At 46.9% G+C, this 19773-nt stretch overlaps 1 protein-coding gene and 1 long non-coding RNA gene across 2 annotated transcripts in view; one reads left to right on the top strand and one right to left on the bottom strand.

Annotated features, from left to right (window-relative positions):
* Positions 1-1281: 1281 nt before the first annotated feature.
* Positions 1282-19773, top strand: part of LOC136349207 (3-hydroxyacyl-CoA dehydrogenase type-2-like) — a 61133-nt gene continuing 42641 nt past the window's right edge. Inside the window, exon 1 of the mRNA XM_066300602.1 lies at positions 1282-1306. Coding sequence (XP_066156699.1) covers positions 1297-1306 — 10 coding nt within the window. The 5' untranslated portion in view covers positions 1282-1296. The remainder of the gene's footprint in view (positions 1307-19773) is intronic.
* The window catches only part of LOC136349208 (uncharacterized), a 53950-nt gene continuing 44720 nt past the window's right edge, over positions 10544-19773 (bottom strand). Inside the window, exon 3 of the long non-coding RNA XR_010733776.1 lies at positions 10544-11826. This is a non-coding gene — a long non-coding RNA (uncharacterized lncRNA). The remainder of the gene's footprint in view (positions 11827-19773) is intronic.

Below are 19773 nucleotides of genomic sequence, written 5' to 3' on the forward strand. Positions count from 1 at the left end.
GTTTCCACTAAGGAGTCAAATTGCAAAAACATACAGAGTGTAACATTTAACGTTTTTCTCGTCTCCACCTCACGTGGCATCCTTTCCATTTCGTTACCAATTCGATTTGTAGCCCCGACGCGAGCCTGCATGCTCCCGTTAAAAAGGGCAATCGGGAACCTTCCTAGACTCCTTAACCACCAGACACGGTTCGAACGAGTGAAGATGAAGGAGTCCAGATACGAAGACGACGCCCTCTGCATAGTTCCCACGGTCCCGACAATTAGTGCAACGTGTAGACAAGAGCTACAAGCAATCATCATCGGCGGGCACGTCGTAACGCCTGTAACAGGTCTAACTGTAGACGTCAAGTTGCATATAAGAACGTCTGAGAAGCGTGTACGTTTTTATCGAACGTTCGCTGGTGCTCGGAGAGCCAAATGTATGCCCGGTTAAAAGTTGGCGCTTTGATTTGTGCTGCGAGAAAAATCGCGGGGAACTAGGTCTGGAGAGATCGCAGGCCAGAACAATCGACTTTTGCCCGAGCAGAGAAACTTTGATCATTTGAACGGGAACGAAAGGCAAACACTGTCTGCAGTACCACGGAACCACCGAGCGCCTCGAAGCGAGATTTAATTAGCAAGTCACCGGGAACACATTTCATCTTAGTTATTACGTTAAGCCCTGACAGATGTTCACGATCGAGCCCGCCTTTTTACGGATCCACATTGTGAATATTTCACATTTCGTAGACGACCGCGAGCGGTGCCCAGTGTGGTACCATTTTTCCGATTTACATTAGTCATTGTGCGAGGGGTCTCCACAATGGATTCGTTGTAAATATTTTGAATCATTTCGCCTCTAATCGTTTCACGATATTTTTATTGATCTGATCCGAGGAAATGGACAAATGTCTCGTTTTCGCAAATCTCCGATTTCGTTCGGTGAAAGTTTATTGTCAAAAGCGATAATTGCGTCTATGGCCGCATTAAGGCTCCCATGGAATTGAAACGGCATGGGCGGTGGGGCCTCCTTCGACAAGAGAGCGAGACAGACGGACCTGGTTAGATTTGGTAATGGATTAGGCGAAAATCGTAAACGATTAGGGGTTCTCACCAACGGACGGAGCACCCTCGAACTGTCGGGTTCGCTTTCTCTATCGAACTCCTTTCCCTCTATTCTTCTCTCGTTAAATATTTCGTGTTTTTTGACTATCCGCCTTGTTCCAGATTGTCTGGACGCGGACCTCCTCCAGCGCCGAGCGAACAAACGCAACGCAAATGGAGGTTAACGATAGGGGGTCGTTTGGAGCAGAAAATGTCGAGAGGTGAGTGTTTCTGGTTCATGGGGGTTTCCTCCATTATTGGATTTTTTGAATACTCGGAAAAATGTCTGTAGAATGCGCTTCTAAGCTCGCAAAAAAAACGGTGACAGAGCCCATTTGTCAAAGAGTCAAAAGCGAGAACGGGCCGTGATTAATTAATGCGGCCCTTCTGGCAGCCGGATTACGTCTAACAGAGCCACCAGAGCGAATCGTTTGTGATTCAAAAGGGGGTTAAGTGCTACGGGCGAGAAAAGAAGAGCCCCAAGAATGGGACGTTCTGTTTGTTTACCCGGCGAATGTCATTTATAAGGATCACCGCACCTTTGTGCCGAGCATATTGGGCGTAAATGATGGTTCTGCATGACACCTCTATATGTCGATTTGAAATTCCATGAGAAACTTTTGGGCGCATATCAAAACGCGACCTTTGGACGCACCGTGGCGACGTTCACGTGAATATTGAACGTTAAAATTCCAATTGATCAGACGTTTTCAATTAATAATCGCCGCGTATTAGTCGTCGCTCTCTCGGGCACAAATGCGGTACCATTAAAGCCGCACGGGTTCTTTTCACATGGAATCAATAAAGGCCGTGAATCATGATTTTATTACCATATTCGTGTCGTTATGTTTTGGTGTAATTAACAGGTAAATCGATGCTCAACGGTCGTTTTGGTAATAATCGTCGTCGCTCGCGCTCGTCGCGATTATCCTAATTTGTTGACATTCCTGACCAGAAATCCACGCCCACGTGGTTCGTTTTAGCATACCAAATTTTGTCACCGCGTACAAATCGGGGTCGCCCGGGGGTGAAGCAATCGTCCGGGGGGGGTTCCAGTTCGGATTTCGTTTTTTCAACGTGGCACTTGTCCATGACCGGCCATCAACGCGCCGCCATTACGGATTTAAATGTCGGTCTGGGTGCCTCGCCGGAAAGAGGAATTTACGCCATTTCGCAGGTTGAAAATGGCCGAAAGAGAGCGCGTCATTTCGAGTGGAATGCGAACGAGCTAGGGTCGCCGCATGTGCACAATGGTTTTCCACATGTGCCAATTTTCATACCCATTACGGTGGCCTCTTTTTTCAATGGTTCGAACAACCGAACAGCCCGTCACCGTCTATGGGAACCAACGAACAAAAATTATCCATTATACTAGTTAATACATGAAATTAGTCCAAGGCTGAGTTCAGTGGAACATGCAATAAGACATCCTTTGTAATTTCGCTTGTTTTGTCAAGATGACGATAAGTTTCGATATGAAGGCAGGAAAAATGCTGGTGGCAGAGGCACGGCATTTGAGCTCTTATCGACGATCTTGATCGATAAACTTCTTGTCGCTCTTTAGGACAAGACATGCGTGGCATCCTCGGCCCCTCGTCGATAATTTAAAACTGGACAACATTCCGCGATGCTCCCTGAATTTTTATCGCCATCGGAGATAGACTCGAGAATAGAGAATGATGAACCGTGCCGAAACGGGCAACAATGCGAACAGATAAACAGATGTCCTGCGTTCCATTCGCCGATTTCCACGCCGAGAGCCGATAAATATTCGGGCAATACACGCACAATGGGCCATAAATCCAAATACCCAAATATTAAAGGAGCCCATTGACATTTGGGGCCCTTTTTGCTATTAAGAAAACAACACTCACTTTCTGATTGTGCTTTCGACATGCCACAGAACTAGATCCAACGTTTTCGGCCGGGCGCAGCGGCGTCCCGCGCCGAGCTCCCCACCCGGATAATGGGAGACGAAACAGGGGCGCGCCCCTGGAGGCATCGAGGTGTCATCCCCACGGAAACCGAATCGCTAACAGACGATAAATCTCATTGAAAGTGATCAGCGATGCGCGCCGCAGTCACCCAAAACAAGCTGAAGGTATATTTTGATTGTTCGGGGGTATGTTTCGCGACCGACCCCGTATGTTACACCCATTATGGATATTCATAGGGCCGTAGATCAGCGAAGGGGACAACCGGGCGCTATTAACTGAGCACAATGAAAGGCCCAGTTTATTTTTTTGACATTGTCGAGTTCAGTAGCTTTCTTTGGTTTCCGGGAGTTGTTCAAATGCGAACGAGAGTGTACGTGACGAAATCCGTTCGTTGAAATGGGGAAGAGCCGCGGCGCGACACCTGTGGGACAAAATGCGAACGCGAGAGAGCAAGCAATTTTGACATTCAGTTTGACGCAAAGAGCACCGAGTGGCATTATCGGAATTCCCTTTAAACCGAAAACGTCACCGAGACGCTTCTCGTGCGAACAACAAATTCGAATCGAAAAACGCATCGCCTCGTGGGTGCATGACGCAACCCGCGCGAACGGAAATTGCACCCGCGAGTCCGAAAAAAACAATTGTAACGAAGGATGAATCTTCACGCTATAAAAAACCGCTGAAAAATCCGGAATTGCATAAGCGGCCCGTGGAGATGCCGATCTCGAAAGGAAACGGATCAAGGCTGAAGCATGGACGGTTCGGATGCGCCGCTTACGTTACCCGGGAAGCGGCTTCATTGTTCCGTCTGTCACGCTCGGCGCACATCGGTGCAATTCTCCTCGATTCATTTATCTAATGGTTTTTAGATTCGGGGGGAAACATGGCTGAAAACCTGCAAAAACGCGGAATTTCACACGGGGAAAATAGGCCCCCCCTCGTAGAGCATCAAATTGGGCGCGTTCGGGGAGCTGCAGCGCAGCGCCTAAGCTTACGCGCTCGCGCGCGTATAAGGCTCGCCCCGTTAGGGCCGCCGCATGTACGTTCGCTACTTTTTCGCCCCCAATTTTCGGTAGATATTCGAGCTCGCAACAATGCGAAATTGAGCCGTTCCGAGAGCTTTCGCCGTATCCGAAGGGGTTCTCCGGCTAATCCGTCAGGCGCGTAAATGGGCGGTAAAAATGATCTAAGGGGCCTCGACTGTTGAGGCAGCTCGTAGCCTCGCCATTAATAAAGCCACCTCTAATTGAAGATATAATTCAGGCATAATTCGAGCCATTCGTATCCCGTGGTACGAAAGAAAGCCACGCATGGCGTGCGACAAATAGGCGGCGGTCCCGCGCTAATCTCCCGCATAAATATTGTCGCATTATTCGCGCGACAAATCGCGCCACTTGTCAAATCGCGACTGCCGCATTATTTACTCGCTTTAAGGACTTTATTAAATAATCCCGTGGTGGCCTTTCACAACTACCATGTGCAACGAAAAAAACCCAGAATGGGTTTCTGGGACGTCTGAGAGCTAATGCGCTCCCCGGGGTCATTAATAATCTTTAGCGATCCCATTCAGGACGGTTTCGGAGTGTCGTTGATTCATTTCGCCAGTCAAAGAAGTCGAAATTTCCTACCCGGGAATAAAAAGACGCACCATTAGGACCTATCTGTAAAGTCGACCGCAGCACGATTAATCATCGAGGTTGGTTCGTTGCATATCATCCTATTTAACGAGCGGACGTCTCTGGGTCGAAGATTCACACATCGGGCCTCGTCAAGAATGCAGACGCGTTTTGTTTCGCCAAAGGTCGGACATACCCTGAACCCTTCAGCAACGCTGAGGAGTTAATTGGAATTTGTCAGAATCTCTTTACAAGACGACAAGTCTATAAGAAAATCACCGATGATGTCCTATCGATTTTTACCGATATCCTTTTATCGGATGTCCTCACCTAAAAGTGATATTGCGTGCTACCTGGCGGTCGAAACGCGCGGAGAGGAAATGTCGTCTCTTGTGAGATTGCTCTGTGAGATACTTCATTGCTCACATACCTTGTTGCGTCACGTGCATACCCATCGCAGACACCACCGTCCTCGGTAGCATCCACACGAGACGGGTAAAGATGGCCGAGTTAACTAGCACGAATAAGGCAAAAAAATCGTTTGACACCGTGAGGTATCACAGCATTTTCGCAAGGGTGATGTTTCATAGTATTTTCACAAGGGTGATGTTTCATAGTATTTTCACAAGGGTGATGTTTCATAGTATTTTCGCAAGGGTGATGTTTCATAGTATTTTCCCAAGGGTGATGTTTCATAGTATTTTCGCAAGGGTGGTGTTTCATGGTATTTTTCCAAGGGTCATGTTTCATAGTATTTTCGCAAGGGTGATGTTTCATAGTATTTTCGCAAGGGTGATGTTTCATAGTATTTTCGCAAGGGTGATGTTTCATAGTATTTTTCCAAGGGTCATGTTTCATGGTATTTTCGTAAGGGTGATGTTTCATAATGTTTTCACAAGGGTGATGTTTCATAGTATTTTCACAAGGATAATGTTTCACAGTATTTTCACAAGGTTGATGTTTCTCAGTATTTTCAGAAGGGCGATGTTTCACAGTTAACTGCCGTCTGCCATGTTAGACGTGTAACGTGATAAATGCACGAGGTCTGTTTCAACAGAGAGACAATTCACGGAGTCGCAGTGAATTCGCTCTGTTTCGCGTCACGGCGGCCCCCCTTCAACTGCCAAATTAATAAAATGAAATTTAAGGACGTTCGCGTCGCCGAACTCGACCCCCGCACGCCGCTGCTTTCGGCGTGACCATTTTCCTCTTTTCGGCGGAAGTCGGTCCTCAAGCCGAACTTTGTCGATTCTTGTTCTAGAGAACGGAGTTGCCGTCGATTTTTCAAATTTTATTTCGAGGCCGTGGCACATTTGGCTCATTCCAGCGACCACAACAGGCCTTTTTGAAGCAACGACCGCGCTAATGTCCTTCCTAATTGTACAATACAACACTAACGAGTCAATATAACTGGCGATAAATATCTTCAAAGAAGATAAGCTACCGTTAATAAACGACTCGGTCTAGATGCATCACCGGTGAAGAATGGAGGCCGTGATTATTATAAATGTTGCTCGCATTGTTGGCCGGGAGAAAAAATCCATTGGCGTGGGCAGTAATTAGTCTATGGAATTCGCAAAGAGGAGAACTAAAAATCGAAGAGTAAATGAAATTCCCGCAAAGGGCAAACAACAAAAAAAGAAAAAAAAACGGACCCTTCACTGACTTTTACGGTTAATCCTCTTTGTGTCTTACTTCTACCCCAGTCCATGAGGCATGAAGACGTCTCATTTCGCACCTTTAAAGAAGGGTTGCCCCGAGGCGCGCAGGACTGGACTACCGCGAAGCCCCAGACCCCCGGTTTCCCATAGAATCGAGCGGGACGGATACGGTCCTGTTGCATTGCTCATAACATATTCATGCCGTAGCCCTATCCATCTAAAACTGGGGTACGTGTTTATGTTGGGTCTTATTGTGCGAGGTGTCAAAAGTGAGTTAATTATGTCCCGGGCCGAACAAGAGAAACAACGCTCTTTGCACGCAACGAAACCATAACAATAATTGCTCCATTTCAATCCCTAGGGAGACAATGGGAACTGTTGACGTGCGAGGGCTGGGTCTGGTATGTGTGCGCGAACGAGTCTTACGGAATGAATATGTAAATGATGTTTGTGTTACGAATATGGCACAAGGCTGCTCGAAGAATCAGATTACTTTTGTTGTACCATAGAAAAACGGATGATTCTTTATCGGACCGAAGGTTAGATACAGCGTGTGGAGAGGCGCAGGGCTGCGACTTTCGGTCCTCGAAGAGCCCTCGAAGACGGCTCGAAAGGTCGATCGCGAACCACGCGGGCCTCCGCGTCCTCCGGACCTGGTGCGGCGCGATTTTTCCCGTCCGAAAGGTAAACGGGCCGCTAGTTTGGGCCTCGGTGTAAACGCAAACGGTCGTGAAGGTATTGTTTATTGTGGGGGCTCCGATAAACATCTGTAACCTTTCAATTAGCGATTTTTTGCACGATTCCATATTGCGAGCCGCTTAATTGGTTCGTGCACGAGGTACAAGTGTAATCTACTACCTGGCAGATATCATCGTTCCTATTCAAAAGGGGAAAATTGTTTATTGAATGTTGAGATAGTTAATAATGGTTATCGACGTCGATCAGGCGCTGCCAAGGATGCGACTTTTGTACGTCAGATTCGAGAAAAAAGCAACGAATAATCAAAACCCAATTAACAGTTTTGACAGACATACAGTACGTACGCCAACGATATTCGACGACCTTGTCACGGCAAGAATTCCATTCCGCAATTAAAAATTTCTCGATTTGTTGTTAATAATAAGGCGAGCCATTGTCAGCAAGTTAATTGTTGACAAATGTTCAAGAAGCGTGCTTCTACGGGCAAAAAAGGTTAATAATGTTGGTTTTTGCCGCTTCACGGTTGAGTTTTTAACGATTCTCAGGGGCGGCTTTTCTAAAAAATCCTTTTAACGATCTCGTTGCACTCCGAAGTCGCTCGTCCAACGAGTGTAGTTCGGCACTCGTGGCGTAACTGCGGCCAGTTCGCGTTTCGGTAACGAAACTTGAACGATGCTCGTGCACCAATGATAAAGAGTCGCTCGGAGATTTTAGAAAATTAATCAGATTAACTCGGATTTCACCGAACACTTAAGCTTGCAAATTCCTGCAAAGGTCAATCTCAGTTTCCTCGATGGTTCCATTCATTAATGGATAGTTTCACGTGCCGCGTCAGTACGGAGTTGACGGAAAAGATTTTTACCGCGCGATAACGGTCGTTGCAAGCGACAACAAAGTTAACAATAACGGACCCGAGGGGAAAACATTATACCCGTGGCGTATGCCGTTTTCCGCAAACACGGCAACTTTCAAACCTTAAAGCGATCTCAGTTATGTGGACTTCTCACAGTCTTCATTTAAGCGCATCTGACTTCAATTATTCAACGTAGAAATTTCACTTTAAGCGTAATGCTGATGAGCCTTCCCGGGTTCCACGTAGGAAACACCTCTCCTCGGCGAATCGTCAAATTTGCGCGTCCTCTGGCGGCGAACGTCTTCGCCGTCCTCTAAAGGGTCAGTTTCCTCGAGTTTTGGAGCTTCCTCGGGTCCGGCGAAACGTCAACGGCGACGAAACTTGACACAACGAATGACGATCTTCCAATATGGTGGCCGCGCATGCGAGTTTCGAGAATTCTCGGGCTCATCGTCTCTCCCTCGCGGTACGCCCCGTTCGATCGTTCCAATTACTCCACGAAACGTCGATAGGCAAAAGAGTATTTTCTTTTGCGGCTTCTCTGAGGCTCCGCGCGTTACCAGGCACAATTGCCCAATAGCGACCACGTCAAAGACCGTTTTAGTAGGTAACACCTCGTCGGTTTTCGAACGTCGATTGGAAAAAATTCCTTTCTTCTCGGATCTCTTCTTCTGCCTCCTCGGCAATCAATCAAACAGTTGTTGGCTGCTCCAAATCTGAGCTTTTTCTATTCGGGCGTTGCTACGATTAATCATCGGCCCGTTAACTGGTTCAAACTTTGTCTAAAAACAGATGGCTGACAAGTTTATTAACCGGGAATTTTCGAACCTCATTATCCCATCGGGGCAAAATCGATACTATTATTTGCATTCTCCGTCATTAGTTAGTGTCACTATTAAGAGCCACTTTGGCCCTTCGGGCACCCTTCCGGGGAATAAAATGTGGGAAAATAATTGACAAAAACACGAGTTCATACGAACCAAAGTGGTACAATATGTCAACGTCATCGCGATATTGAATAAATGGTCTCCGGAGTTACCTGATACTTGAGGAACAAAACAAACAAAATGCAAATAGACGCTAACGGTACACTCGAGATGAGATGAGTGTCTTTGCAACGTATTGTACCTAACCCATAGACTACCATGCGGCGTAATGGGCATAAATATTATATATACGAGGTGTGTCGAAGAGCGGGGCTTTTGGGGCCCACCTGTCCGATTTTATCTGTGCCGTAAGTCACGACGATGATTTCTACAAATTATCGGCTATCGAGGGCAGCGATCTTTCTCAAAAATCCGAATCTGTAACATAAAAGTCACCGGAACGGTGAAATATCGCCCTCCTTCGAGGCGCTGCCATTGTTTCGCGCGACCGGTGGGTGTGAGAACTGGTCGACGAAGAACTTCGATGGCTTTTGACGTTTGATGCTCTCGATAATAATGGGCCGAAGGACTCGAAGAAAGAGAGAATTTCTAACGAGGTCCAGGTGCCTTTCGAGTGTGTGTGTGTGTGTGTGTGTGCTTCGGAGCTAATTGTGAATAAACAGGAAAAAATGGAAACACGCTATACGGCTAACGAGCGTTTAAGTGGTCTCACGCGCCGGTGATTTTTCTCATTCGACACAATAAAACCGCGCAAGGAAACAAGTCAAGGTTAGGCACGTCCTAAATCTAGAAAAATGTCCTTTGCATGTGCTGCTGACCATAACAAATACGTGAAGTTTCCCATAGCCGCTTCACATTCAAGCGATTTCCGTCCTTTTGTCGACCGCGGCGAGCGCATCTAGTTCGATCGCGTCCGCCAGAATTTTCAAAAATTTTTCGAAAAAAGTCGCCCGACCCCAGGTCGGGTTCGTTGCCTCGACCATGTCGGACACTTCGGCGGCAGTGTTGGACGTGTCCGAGGTGGCTTCTCTTCCGAAAGCCTCGGTGGACCGGACCGTTCGCACCCGCCGTTACGCTCCGAACGAGGAAACCCATCCGATGATCGGCCAACAGTCGGACGGTCCTAAGTCTGATTTGCGAGCGGGCCGACACGTTTTGCCGAAGCGAGACCCCCCGAAAACGGATTTCCACGTAAATTTATCGGGCCGCTTTAAGACCGTTTGGTTCTCATCGTCCGAGTCGGGCCGAAAGGATTACAAAGTGAGGTTTCGGTAGTCGATCAGATAAGCCCGTAATCGCCTTTGCATCGTCGACTGCCACTTCTAATCTATTCTAATTCAGGTAATGATAATACCCGATATTTGGACAATACACGCTTATCTAAAGCCCCGCCCACGGATTATTGTATGTATTTTGTCCGGTGTTAACATTACATCGCGCCTCCACGCATTTGAATAATCAGATCGATGTCTCTCGTCGGATTAAGGCCGTACTTTGAATGATGATGGCATTCTTTCGGTGGTCGTATGGGTTTACACGCGCATACACAACGCGTATTAATAGATTAATTACTCAAGGAGCATCCTTTTACTTTTCAAAGAAAATTAATATTCCTTTTAAGCGAGGATTCGCTTTTTCTCGTTCTCAGGCAAGGCCGCGGCCGTGCGGTAATACGTATTTAATAACGATACCAACAAAGGAGGAAAAATGGCAGAAGTGTGCGCTGAATATGTAGATATTCGGCGTGGCGCAATCACGCCCCATAAAGTTGACCATCGTGTAACATAGATCTGGTTACGAAACGCGCGTTTTGTATTCGGGGCCTTAAATCGGCGATCGGTATCGGGAAAAATGAGAAAACACGACGAGGCTGAATTAATTCCGTTTTAGCGAAATCTTGACCTTACCAACCGCTGCTCGTATATCATGCATACAAGAGCAAAAATCCGCTTTTATATATATTCCACAATTACGGAATCGAACCAGGATGCGAACGGGGCTTAACCGCAGATATACCATTTCATCGCCGCACTAATTGCTTAATAAACGACACGTTACATAAGGACTAAACACACAAAGAATCGATCTTAAAACATCCTGCTACAGTTTTTTCTCCCATTAACCAAACACGATTATTTATTAACCGAGCGGTGCTATTCTTAGTATAGTCGGACGATGATGATTTCAACAACCTTGAAGATTCTCCACAATTAGTTTGCATTCTAATATGTAGGTCTTATTAATGAATATTATGTGCAAAATTTTATTTATTTGCCATGACGTAAGGATGATCTATCTCCGCAAACGTTTTGTTACACCGACATACAAAGTGGTTTCGGAATACACGGGTTTTCAAAAGGTAAGTAATATAGGCAACGCATTGTTGCACGTCTAAACTCGGCAATTTGCGAGCAATCTGGATTGATCCGAACAAACGGCCGATTAGCGAAGTTCCCTTGAAATATTGTGCTTTAGATCTTAAGAAACTTGATGGGCATTGCCTTGACGTTAATTAGGTTCTGTCGAAATTGCCAAGAGATCTTCCTAAAACCTCAATAATTATGTGCTTGATGATGGCACATAATGGACCATTTACGGTGATTAGTTAAGAATTAATTCAACCTTTCTACGTGCATTTACATACGACGCAACAATCAGCATTCCTGCAGTGTATTCTCCTCAACTTTTTACCACCAGTCATGTTTTTAAAGTGTTCGATTCCACCTCTAGATCCTAGGCATAAAGGTCATCCTTAATGGCCCCCAATTTCCCCCCGTGGAAACCTCGTTTCCTGACAAAGTGGCGAAGACGAGCGTCGCTAGCCGTTGGCGAAGGCGCCGCTGTCGCGTGGGGCCCGCTGGGCGAGGCGGCGATCCCTGGCAACGTCACCCCTCGTCGAATCGAAGTTTTTAACCTCCCTCGGCAAATGGTTCAAGTTTGCGGCGTTCTTCGCCGCGAGCGTCACCATCGTCCGGCTTTCGAACGTGGCGACGTTGCTGGTCGCCACTTAGTAACGGAGGGGCTGCGTCGCTGGACGGGCGTCGTGAGACTCCCTCCCTTGACTGCTTCGCCCCCTTGTCCGCGCAATCTGGAAGAACAAGAAAACGTCTTAGATAAACAACAGATATTAACAAAACGAACGGTCGGCACGCCACTGATGGCGGCGAAACGTGTTAATTCATCTCATGCATCCGTCAACCGACAAAACATAATGCGTCGCAGACGACGTCCGACGGCGTAGATCGTACGTTCTTGTGAATAATCGGACTGCTGGTGGGGCGGTGAATGCAGAAGATTGGAGCCGAAGAGTTTCTCAGAGAAATCACGAATCGGGCTCGTCCACATCGTCTGGATCGTGGATGTGACGGGGCAACTCGCACCGTTGGAGCTTCCACCGCTCACGGCTGGAATTTGTCCATTTTCAATTCGATCGCGACAATCTCGACGCCTTCTCTCACACAGGACGTGGCACGTGAGCCGTCCACCTGACAACTCGATATGCGCTTTGATTTCGACGACCCGCACACGACGCTCCTGCCAGGATTCCTTCCCCGTATCTCGAACCTTATTTCAAAGTTTTTTCGCGTACGTCCACACGATCGTTTCCACGAAGGACGCGTATATATGGCCCTTGTCGCTGGTGCTGCGAAGCTCCTTCCTAGAACGTCACCGGTTGATCTCTTCGCGCCTCTGGCGTGGAACCTCCAAGAAGTGGCGAAAGAAACGCGACACCCGTCGATAGCGCCTCCAAGTAACCGGATAGGGGAAAATCCGCGAGCACTAAATCTGGCCGGAGCGATGGCTATCGCGGATATTATTGAAGATCGATCCGTATCGGGGCTAATCGGACCCTTATTAACTCGCAGATCCGCGGAGTAGATAAAAACGTTCACAAACCGTGTGAAATATGCGGCCGCTTTGATTTATTTTCCGCCTTGTCACCTCAGTCCGGTCCTGCCGCCACGCAATTACCGCGTGAATGGGGGACAAAGCCGAGGCAACGAAAGCACTATTAGAAGAAAAGAAGAGCTTTAATGATGCAATTTGGACACGAAAACCGTAAATTAATTCTTGATCATTTACATTTAATATTTTCGCCTAATTAGGAGGTTTATTACATCGGTCGCCTGCATTAGGTCCAGGGTTGAAGCGAGGCATTTAAATACCATTCCGGGAAGCGACTCGCACAATGCTCCATTAATAAACATTTGGATCAGCTCAGAAGTAATACATATTAATGTCCGTCGATCTCGGGGATCGAGAGAGTGAGTTACACTGGCGAAGACAATGTTCCTCATCTAGCAACGTCGAGTGCCGATCGTAAGCTTCAGTCCCCGAGTGTATTTCGATCTGAATTATTCTAGAAAAAATGTTACAATTAAAGTCAACGGCTGCGTTTTCACATGCGGAGCCCCGAACAATGGTACAATATACGCCTCCTGAAGAATTCCCGTGGGTTTGAATACGCGGTAGCGTTCGGTAACATTACGCGACACCTTTGTGGACACGGTCGACGACGATCATTTGCATCGAATTTTGATGGGTGACAAATCGGTTTTCGACCGCCGAGACAAGCGGTAATTATCTCGCGAACGGGCAGAGAAAGAGAGAAATTCCTGCGGCCTGCCACACGGGGAAATTGATCCCGATGATTGACGGCTCCCTATTTATTATACGATATTTGGTAACGGACCTCGGGCATGGCCAAATTATAACAGAGAACAGACGCGTGCTTTTGACGTCCTTATTATAGGTTTCGCGTACCCGTGTACGGGTTCTCTCTGCTGATAGGCAAGAATAAAACAGGGGCGGCATGTGAGATTCAAAGCAGCAGCGAAAGCGACGAGACAATCTGAAGTGCTCTTCGTTGAGCGTTCGCTGGTCCGAATTGGATATCTCGAGGAATCGCAAATTTTCCAAAATCGAATGTCGCAGGGACCAGCGGACACCGTCCTGCCGTCGCTCGCCTACGGAAACGTCGTCGGAAGGACAACTATTCGAAGTGGCCGTCGAAGATGATGCCCCGCCACAGTCAACGCGCCACGATCCGCCCTCAGCGAAGTAGACAGGGTGTCCCGAGTGTCGCGGGACACCATTGCCATCTCCTAAACGGTGCGAGCTGCGAGGCCGGTCAGATTCGAGGAAATGCGCCAACCTCGTGGATCAGTTAATGTCCCGAAACGGCGTTGCCGATTTTATCTCATTTTCCGAGACGTTGGGAAAAATCTTGAGAATGTCAAAATATCATTTTCGTTTTTTTAATAGGAAACCAAAGATGTTCAAACGTTTTTTTTTTGTTTTTTTAATATGGATCCAGACGCATTTTGGCATATTTCGAAAGCGTCCAATAAGGGATTTTCGGCGATTTATCACAACATTTTCCGGCGTTTTGATTTAAAAGGGACCGTCACTGCAGCTTTTTACAAATGCAAACGGAATTTTGCCGCAAATGTGAACGCGAACAACTGCACGTCAAGAGCCCAAAAAAGTGCAAATTTCTCGGGCGAGGTATCTTCTTAGGGAAATTTTCAGTTTTCGATCTATGACGAAACGTAAATTTGAGCATTTTCCCCAGCATCGAGAAAACAAGAAAAAGTCGAGAACATTGTTTTCGAATATAAATCAAGCCTCGAGTTCGATGCATTTTCTCTGATTTGACCGATCTCTCAGCTCTCACCGCAGAGGAGTTAGCAGTGGCACCTCATGGCCCTTCTGATGACCCGTGTAATTTTTACATCCTTCGCGAGCTACGCACGTGAACCTTCATCATTCACTTCTGGCAACGTGGTTGACACAAACCTGAGTTACGTCACCAAATCAGGTCGTGGTTAGACAAATATGACGTCACAACCGATTGACGAAGTTCATCCTGGTGTGCTTCCGTTTTCTGTATCAAATGCGTTTTCGGGAGGGCGTGAAGAGCCCATTTTCACGCCTGCTGTCATTTCGAAAGTGAAAAATTAACTGAAGTTGGGCTTTTTCGCTGTTCTTTGAAACGTTTGGAGAACTTTCCTAAGACGGGTACACCGGCGTCACTGTGCCAGTCCTAATTTTGGTTCAAATAATCGTTATTTAGTCATTGGCAGCGGGTGTCTACCGTAAAATTGAAACTCTCAGAAATTTCCGTAACTGTTGTACGTAACATCGGGCATAATAACTTCTAATTACGAGGCTGCGGTCCGCCTCTGCTCCATGCCTTTGTTTCGACAGATTTCTTAGTAAAGAAGAGTTATTCACATGAAAGGCCATAGGCGTAGGCAATTTAATGTAACACCGAAAAGTTCCTGGAGAGTCTTTTTTGATTGATTATTTAATTGTCAAGAAAAGTGCAAAAAACATTCACGCGAAAGGCCACAGGCGTAGACCGTTTTTTTGGTCTCGAAAAAATTCCGAAGAGAGTCTTATCTGTTTTTCGAAATTTCCGAACGACATTCGTACAATTACGCGTGTTGGCAAACATATATTTCCCTTTGAAATCAAAACGTGGCCACGTTGCCACATTGTGCAAACGTTCTCTGGATGTCGGGAACGCAAAGAGTTTTCGTACGTGTTGGGTCGCGTTGACATTCAAGTTTTTTTATTAACGAACGCAGTGTTACACTGACTACGAACACCCACGTCAGCATTCAACACGAATGACCCAATTGTCTTGTCAGTGTCTTACATACGACATCACTCTCGATCTTTAAAATGCCACCTTTACCTTTCGCGGGAAAAAACCTGGCAATATGTGAAGCCTAGCGTCGACAGTTTATATTAAGACAATTAAATTACGAGACAGGTTGCCTCACATCATATACGCGGGGCCCCCCAAAGACAATGGCTGGAACCAGGTTGAAAAGTGGAGAACAAAAGCCGCGTTCTCTCAATGTCACGTTTGGTGACGCAACCGGTGACATTATCACTGCATGCGTACGCGCAGGTGGTAAAGGTCATCCGTGGCGTCTACGGACACGTCCTCCCTTAATGGTGCCGCGTTCAACCTTTGCTCCCCGTGGTTAATTCGGCGACCCTTGACAAGCGGCACGTACCACTCGCAATTCGCCGCGATCGGGTTCGAAACGTGACAATTACGGACACGCAGATTAAAATACCACCAAAAAATAATGCAAATAGAGGTTGGGCCCGGCATCAAATTGAAGCATCGAGAATCGATAATCACCCATCGGCGCGGACATTTAAATTTCAAAAACGGCCCCCTAGATCGTCCGATCTCGATCCGGTCGATTTTTTATTTCGTACCAAAACGCGACTCATTGTGCAGCGTTGTTAATAGAGGCGCACGAAAGTCATTATGCCCATTGTGAATCAGTCAAGTCCAGAAAAACGGTCAGTCATCGTCTTTTAAAATGGAGCACAAAAGGTGTTTAGAAAACCGTTCTTTGTTGAGTGGTTAAAACAAAATTTGCGATATCGAGAGAAATTTCTATTGATTTATCAACGAGGCCATAGTGGAATAACGTGTTTTGAAGCCCGGAAGCTTCTGGAATTTCGTCTTGGTATTATCTTCGTTTCAGATTAGGAAATTTCACGTCGCATCTTGACGAAAATTAGAAATTTCGACCGATCGCGTTAATAAGGCCCATTTGTCCAGCATCTGTCGTTCTTTCTGGGCCAACGATCACCACTAAAAATACAACGCGAACTGCATCAATTACCACCTACAACTCGTCAATTACTCATTGTTATGATATTCTTCTTTTGCAAGCTGACCATGAAACGCCGCTCAGCGCGGTCTGATCGTGGTTGTTGCGCGGCCGCCTCTAATCTACCAACCTGCATCTTCCTCCATTAAATTTGCAACTCGGTTTAATTGAAAAAAATTGAAACAATATGATGATGATGATGAAGGCTTGAGAAATGATTTCGTTTCGTTATTGCATGATGGCGAGGGAGGTAGGTATTGGTGACTCACCGCACACATCCATCCGGATTGCGTTAAATTATTCGTTTGAATGGGATTTGTCTTGATGGCGCAATGATTATAGATCCATAGATCGCGTGTAAATGGCATTGAAGAACTCGCTGAAACAAGGCCAAATGTGTGTTTGCGTTAACCCTGCATTGCCTACATCCCCACGGAGGCTGGCGCCATTTGTTTCTCGACGTGTTTCGAGCATTATTCACGTTTTTGTTCAACAACAATAACTTAGGAAAAATGACGATAGGGCACTGTCCTCTTGTTTCGAGATTTTAGCTGTACACCGGAGCTATTTCGTCAAGTTGTCAGAATTCCAAAGTTTCAAAGCCATACGTTGCCCTGGTTGGAGCTTCGCGCCCTCCAATCGCCGCTAGAAATATTTATTAAACAAAAAACTGTATTATCATAAAACGTGCATCTTGATGATGCCGAGGTAAAGGCTGACATCGGTGTCACTGTCAGTGTCACGTTTAGACTCACGGATCTTTCATGGCTATTGTCAAACTGTCAGTTTGAAGGGGTCGCTGGAGCGGTGCCACTGCCACTTCCTATTGTTCTCTCGATATGGGGCGCGTTTTGACAATGGCAAGTCGCGGACTTTTGTTCGATTGTTGGGCCGCATTGCTCGCCCTTCGTGCTGTCTATCGGAAGGTCGTTCCATTTTTTGGAACTCCCAATTTCCGTCCGCGAAGATCGCGATTTAGAGGGGAGCGGCGTGCGAAGGTGGCGACCTCCCGAGGGTGCCCGCGACCCCGAGCCACCTGCCGCACCCTATCGCTCGTCGATCCACCCAACGCATGCACGAATTCCTCCTCGTCTTCGCTTAATTTTAACGAAGATTTCTTCACTTCGAACTACACCTTTCAACTTCCCACCCACGCTCTGTCTTTAACCAGAACGCGAGCTCTGAAATTAGTCTAATTTTATTATGACGCGGGGGCAGGAGGAACAATAGCCCATAAATCGTTGGCGTCGTTCTTTGCCAGTGTGCTCTACTCCGGGAGATGAATCATTTACCGAGGGTTTTCGGTTGGAGAGTTATAGGAAAAAAAGCACGGTTTCGCTATATAGATTGTGCAAGGTGTTAAGAGCCATTGCGAGCGCACGATTCGAGATTCCCGATGTCCGATAGCATCGACAACTAGTCGCAGTTTAACAGGCCCTAATGGTCGTAACTTTCGCGAAACGAACGCTTTAGATAACGATTCGAGTGCGTGAGACCTCAAGTTTTTGTCCTTTCCTCACGACAGGGGCAATTCACTAGTTGCCCTCCGCTATCGGCACCGTCAACCACTGCTGCAACCGCACAGCGGAACACATTGGGGACGATGCGCGATCGCCAGAAAAAAAATATGCGCGTGGAATCGTAGAACAAACGAGCACTTGCCCAAAATTGGTTTTCCCACGCGTGCGCAAAACTCGACGTTTCCTACTTCAAAAAGCGAGGTTAAGCGAGCTAGTGTCGCAGGCGCCCTTCTGAATGCTGAAAACTCACGAATTCGAATCTCCAGAGGACCAAGCTACAGTCCGAAAATCACAATTTAAAGGGCACGAACGGAGGCGCAGGACTAATACCCCGAAGAGTGTTAAAGAAAGTTCTTACGACGGTACTCTTCCGACAATGTTATTAATTGTCTGATTAAGACATTAGGCCGGCACCTAATGGGTGTAATTTGGTTGGTCATTTCGATGGGTCGCTCCCCAGAATCGTAAAGAGCCTTGACCATTAACGAGATGAGAACTACTTGGAGCGCTTTCGGGCGAAAGCCCCGCCATAATGGTTCCACTCCATTTTTCCCGCCTGCGGCCCAATAATTACCGATCTGCTGTGTTTAAACGTCAGTGGTAATAATGACGTTAGGAACAAATGGACGGGAAAAAATTGTAATTTCGAGCGTTATTAATGGGGTTTTAAAGATCCGCTTGTTCTCACCATTAACGCCGCTTTGTTTATCAATTTGCGGGCGAATTAGAGAATCGCTGCGGTTCCTCGGGTTCGCCGCGCGTCCCTGCCAATCAACCAAAAACGGACGAGTACTTTCACGCCGGTACTTAATACTGCGAATATCTTCCCATGGGTATCCGACGCCTATTTATCAAACGAGCTGAATCACACGTGGTATAGTCTCCTCTGCATAAAACCTGTAACGTGAGGTCATTTTTTGCAACGAGTGGGAGCACTTATTAGATCATGTCCGGGGCAGGAATTGCGGCATCGAGATATGATCGTCATATAGAAAATGCGGCGTAGGGCGACCCGACGCGGTACCACGGGTCCAGGTAATTGCATCAATTGGGAATGGTTATTGTGAGGGGTCATGGGTCGTGCGAACTGTCCCGAGAAGTGATTTGTCGCGGCTGCGATACCGCCGTGGAAGTGTCTGCCTCACCTACACTCCCGGCGATAAATAATATTCCGATTGCGAGTAGTACCGGCCCCAACACATTCCGACTGTACAATCCCCGATGAGACGTCCCGAAATGGACCACTTTTTCGTACGTGTCGCATCGACGATGCGTGCGTGACAGCTTTGTCAATCGAACGCCAATTTCGCCGGGCGGAAATTACCACTTTTTATTGGGACACCCCGTACCGTTATGATTTCATAAGTGGCCCGCCCAAAAAACTGGTATGGTCCACAGCACGTATAAGTCGTTCGGATTGCATATCGTTTTTCTCACGTTCCCAAGGAGTAAATACGACGGTTAACTGGATCGACGGGAATGTATCCGGAAAATGCGCGACAACACCGCAAACGCAAACTGACAACCTCCTTTTCGTTCGCTCAAAATCGAACGCGAACCTAGGAAGGCACGTCAACAGCGAAACAAATGAGCATCGCAGGGTTGCCAGTTACACCTAAAAATCCCTGACGACTCTGACTAATCAATTTTCCAATCAGTGTGCTTTCGTCCGCCTAACTAAATCTGTTAGCTTTTGACATACACGACATTTGACCCCGAAAACGGCTGATTATGCCATGTTTTTCCGCAAAACCCATTACTTGCAAAATGCCTGCATAGGATGCGCTTTGTCGAGTCATTTGAACAAACATAATGGGGCACTGTTGCTTTGTTAAAGCCCAGAGAAAAACGCTTGGGAATCGACAAATG

This window comes from Euwallacea fornicatus, chromosome 37 (genome assembly GCF_040115645.1).
Source record: "Euwallacea fornicatus isolate EFF26 chromosome 37, ASM4011564v1, whole genome shotgun sequence".
In the NCBI taxonomy this organism is placed as follows: domain Eukaryota; kingdom Metazoa; phylum Arthropoda; class Insecta; order Coleoptera; family Curculionidae; genus Euwallacea; species Euwallacea fornicatus.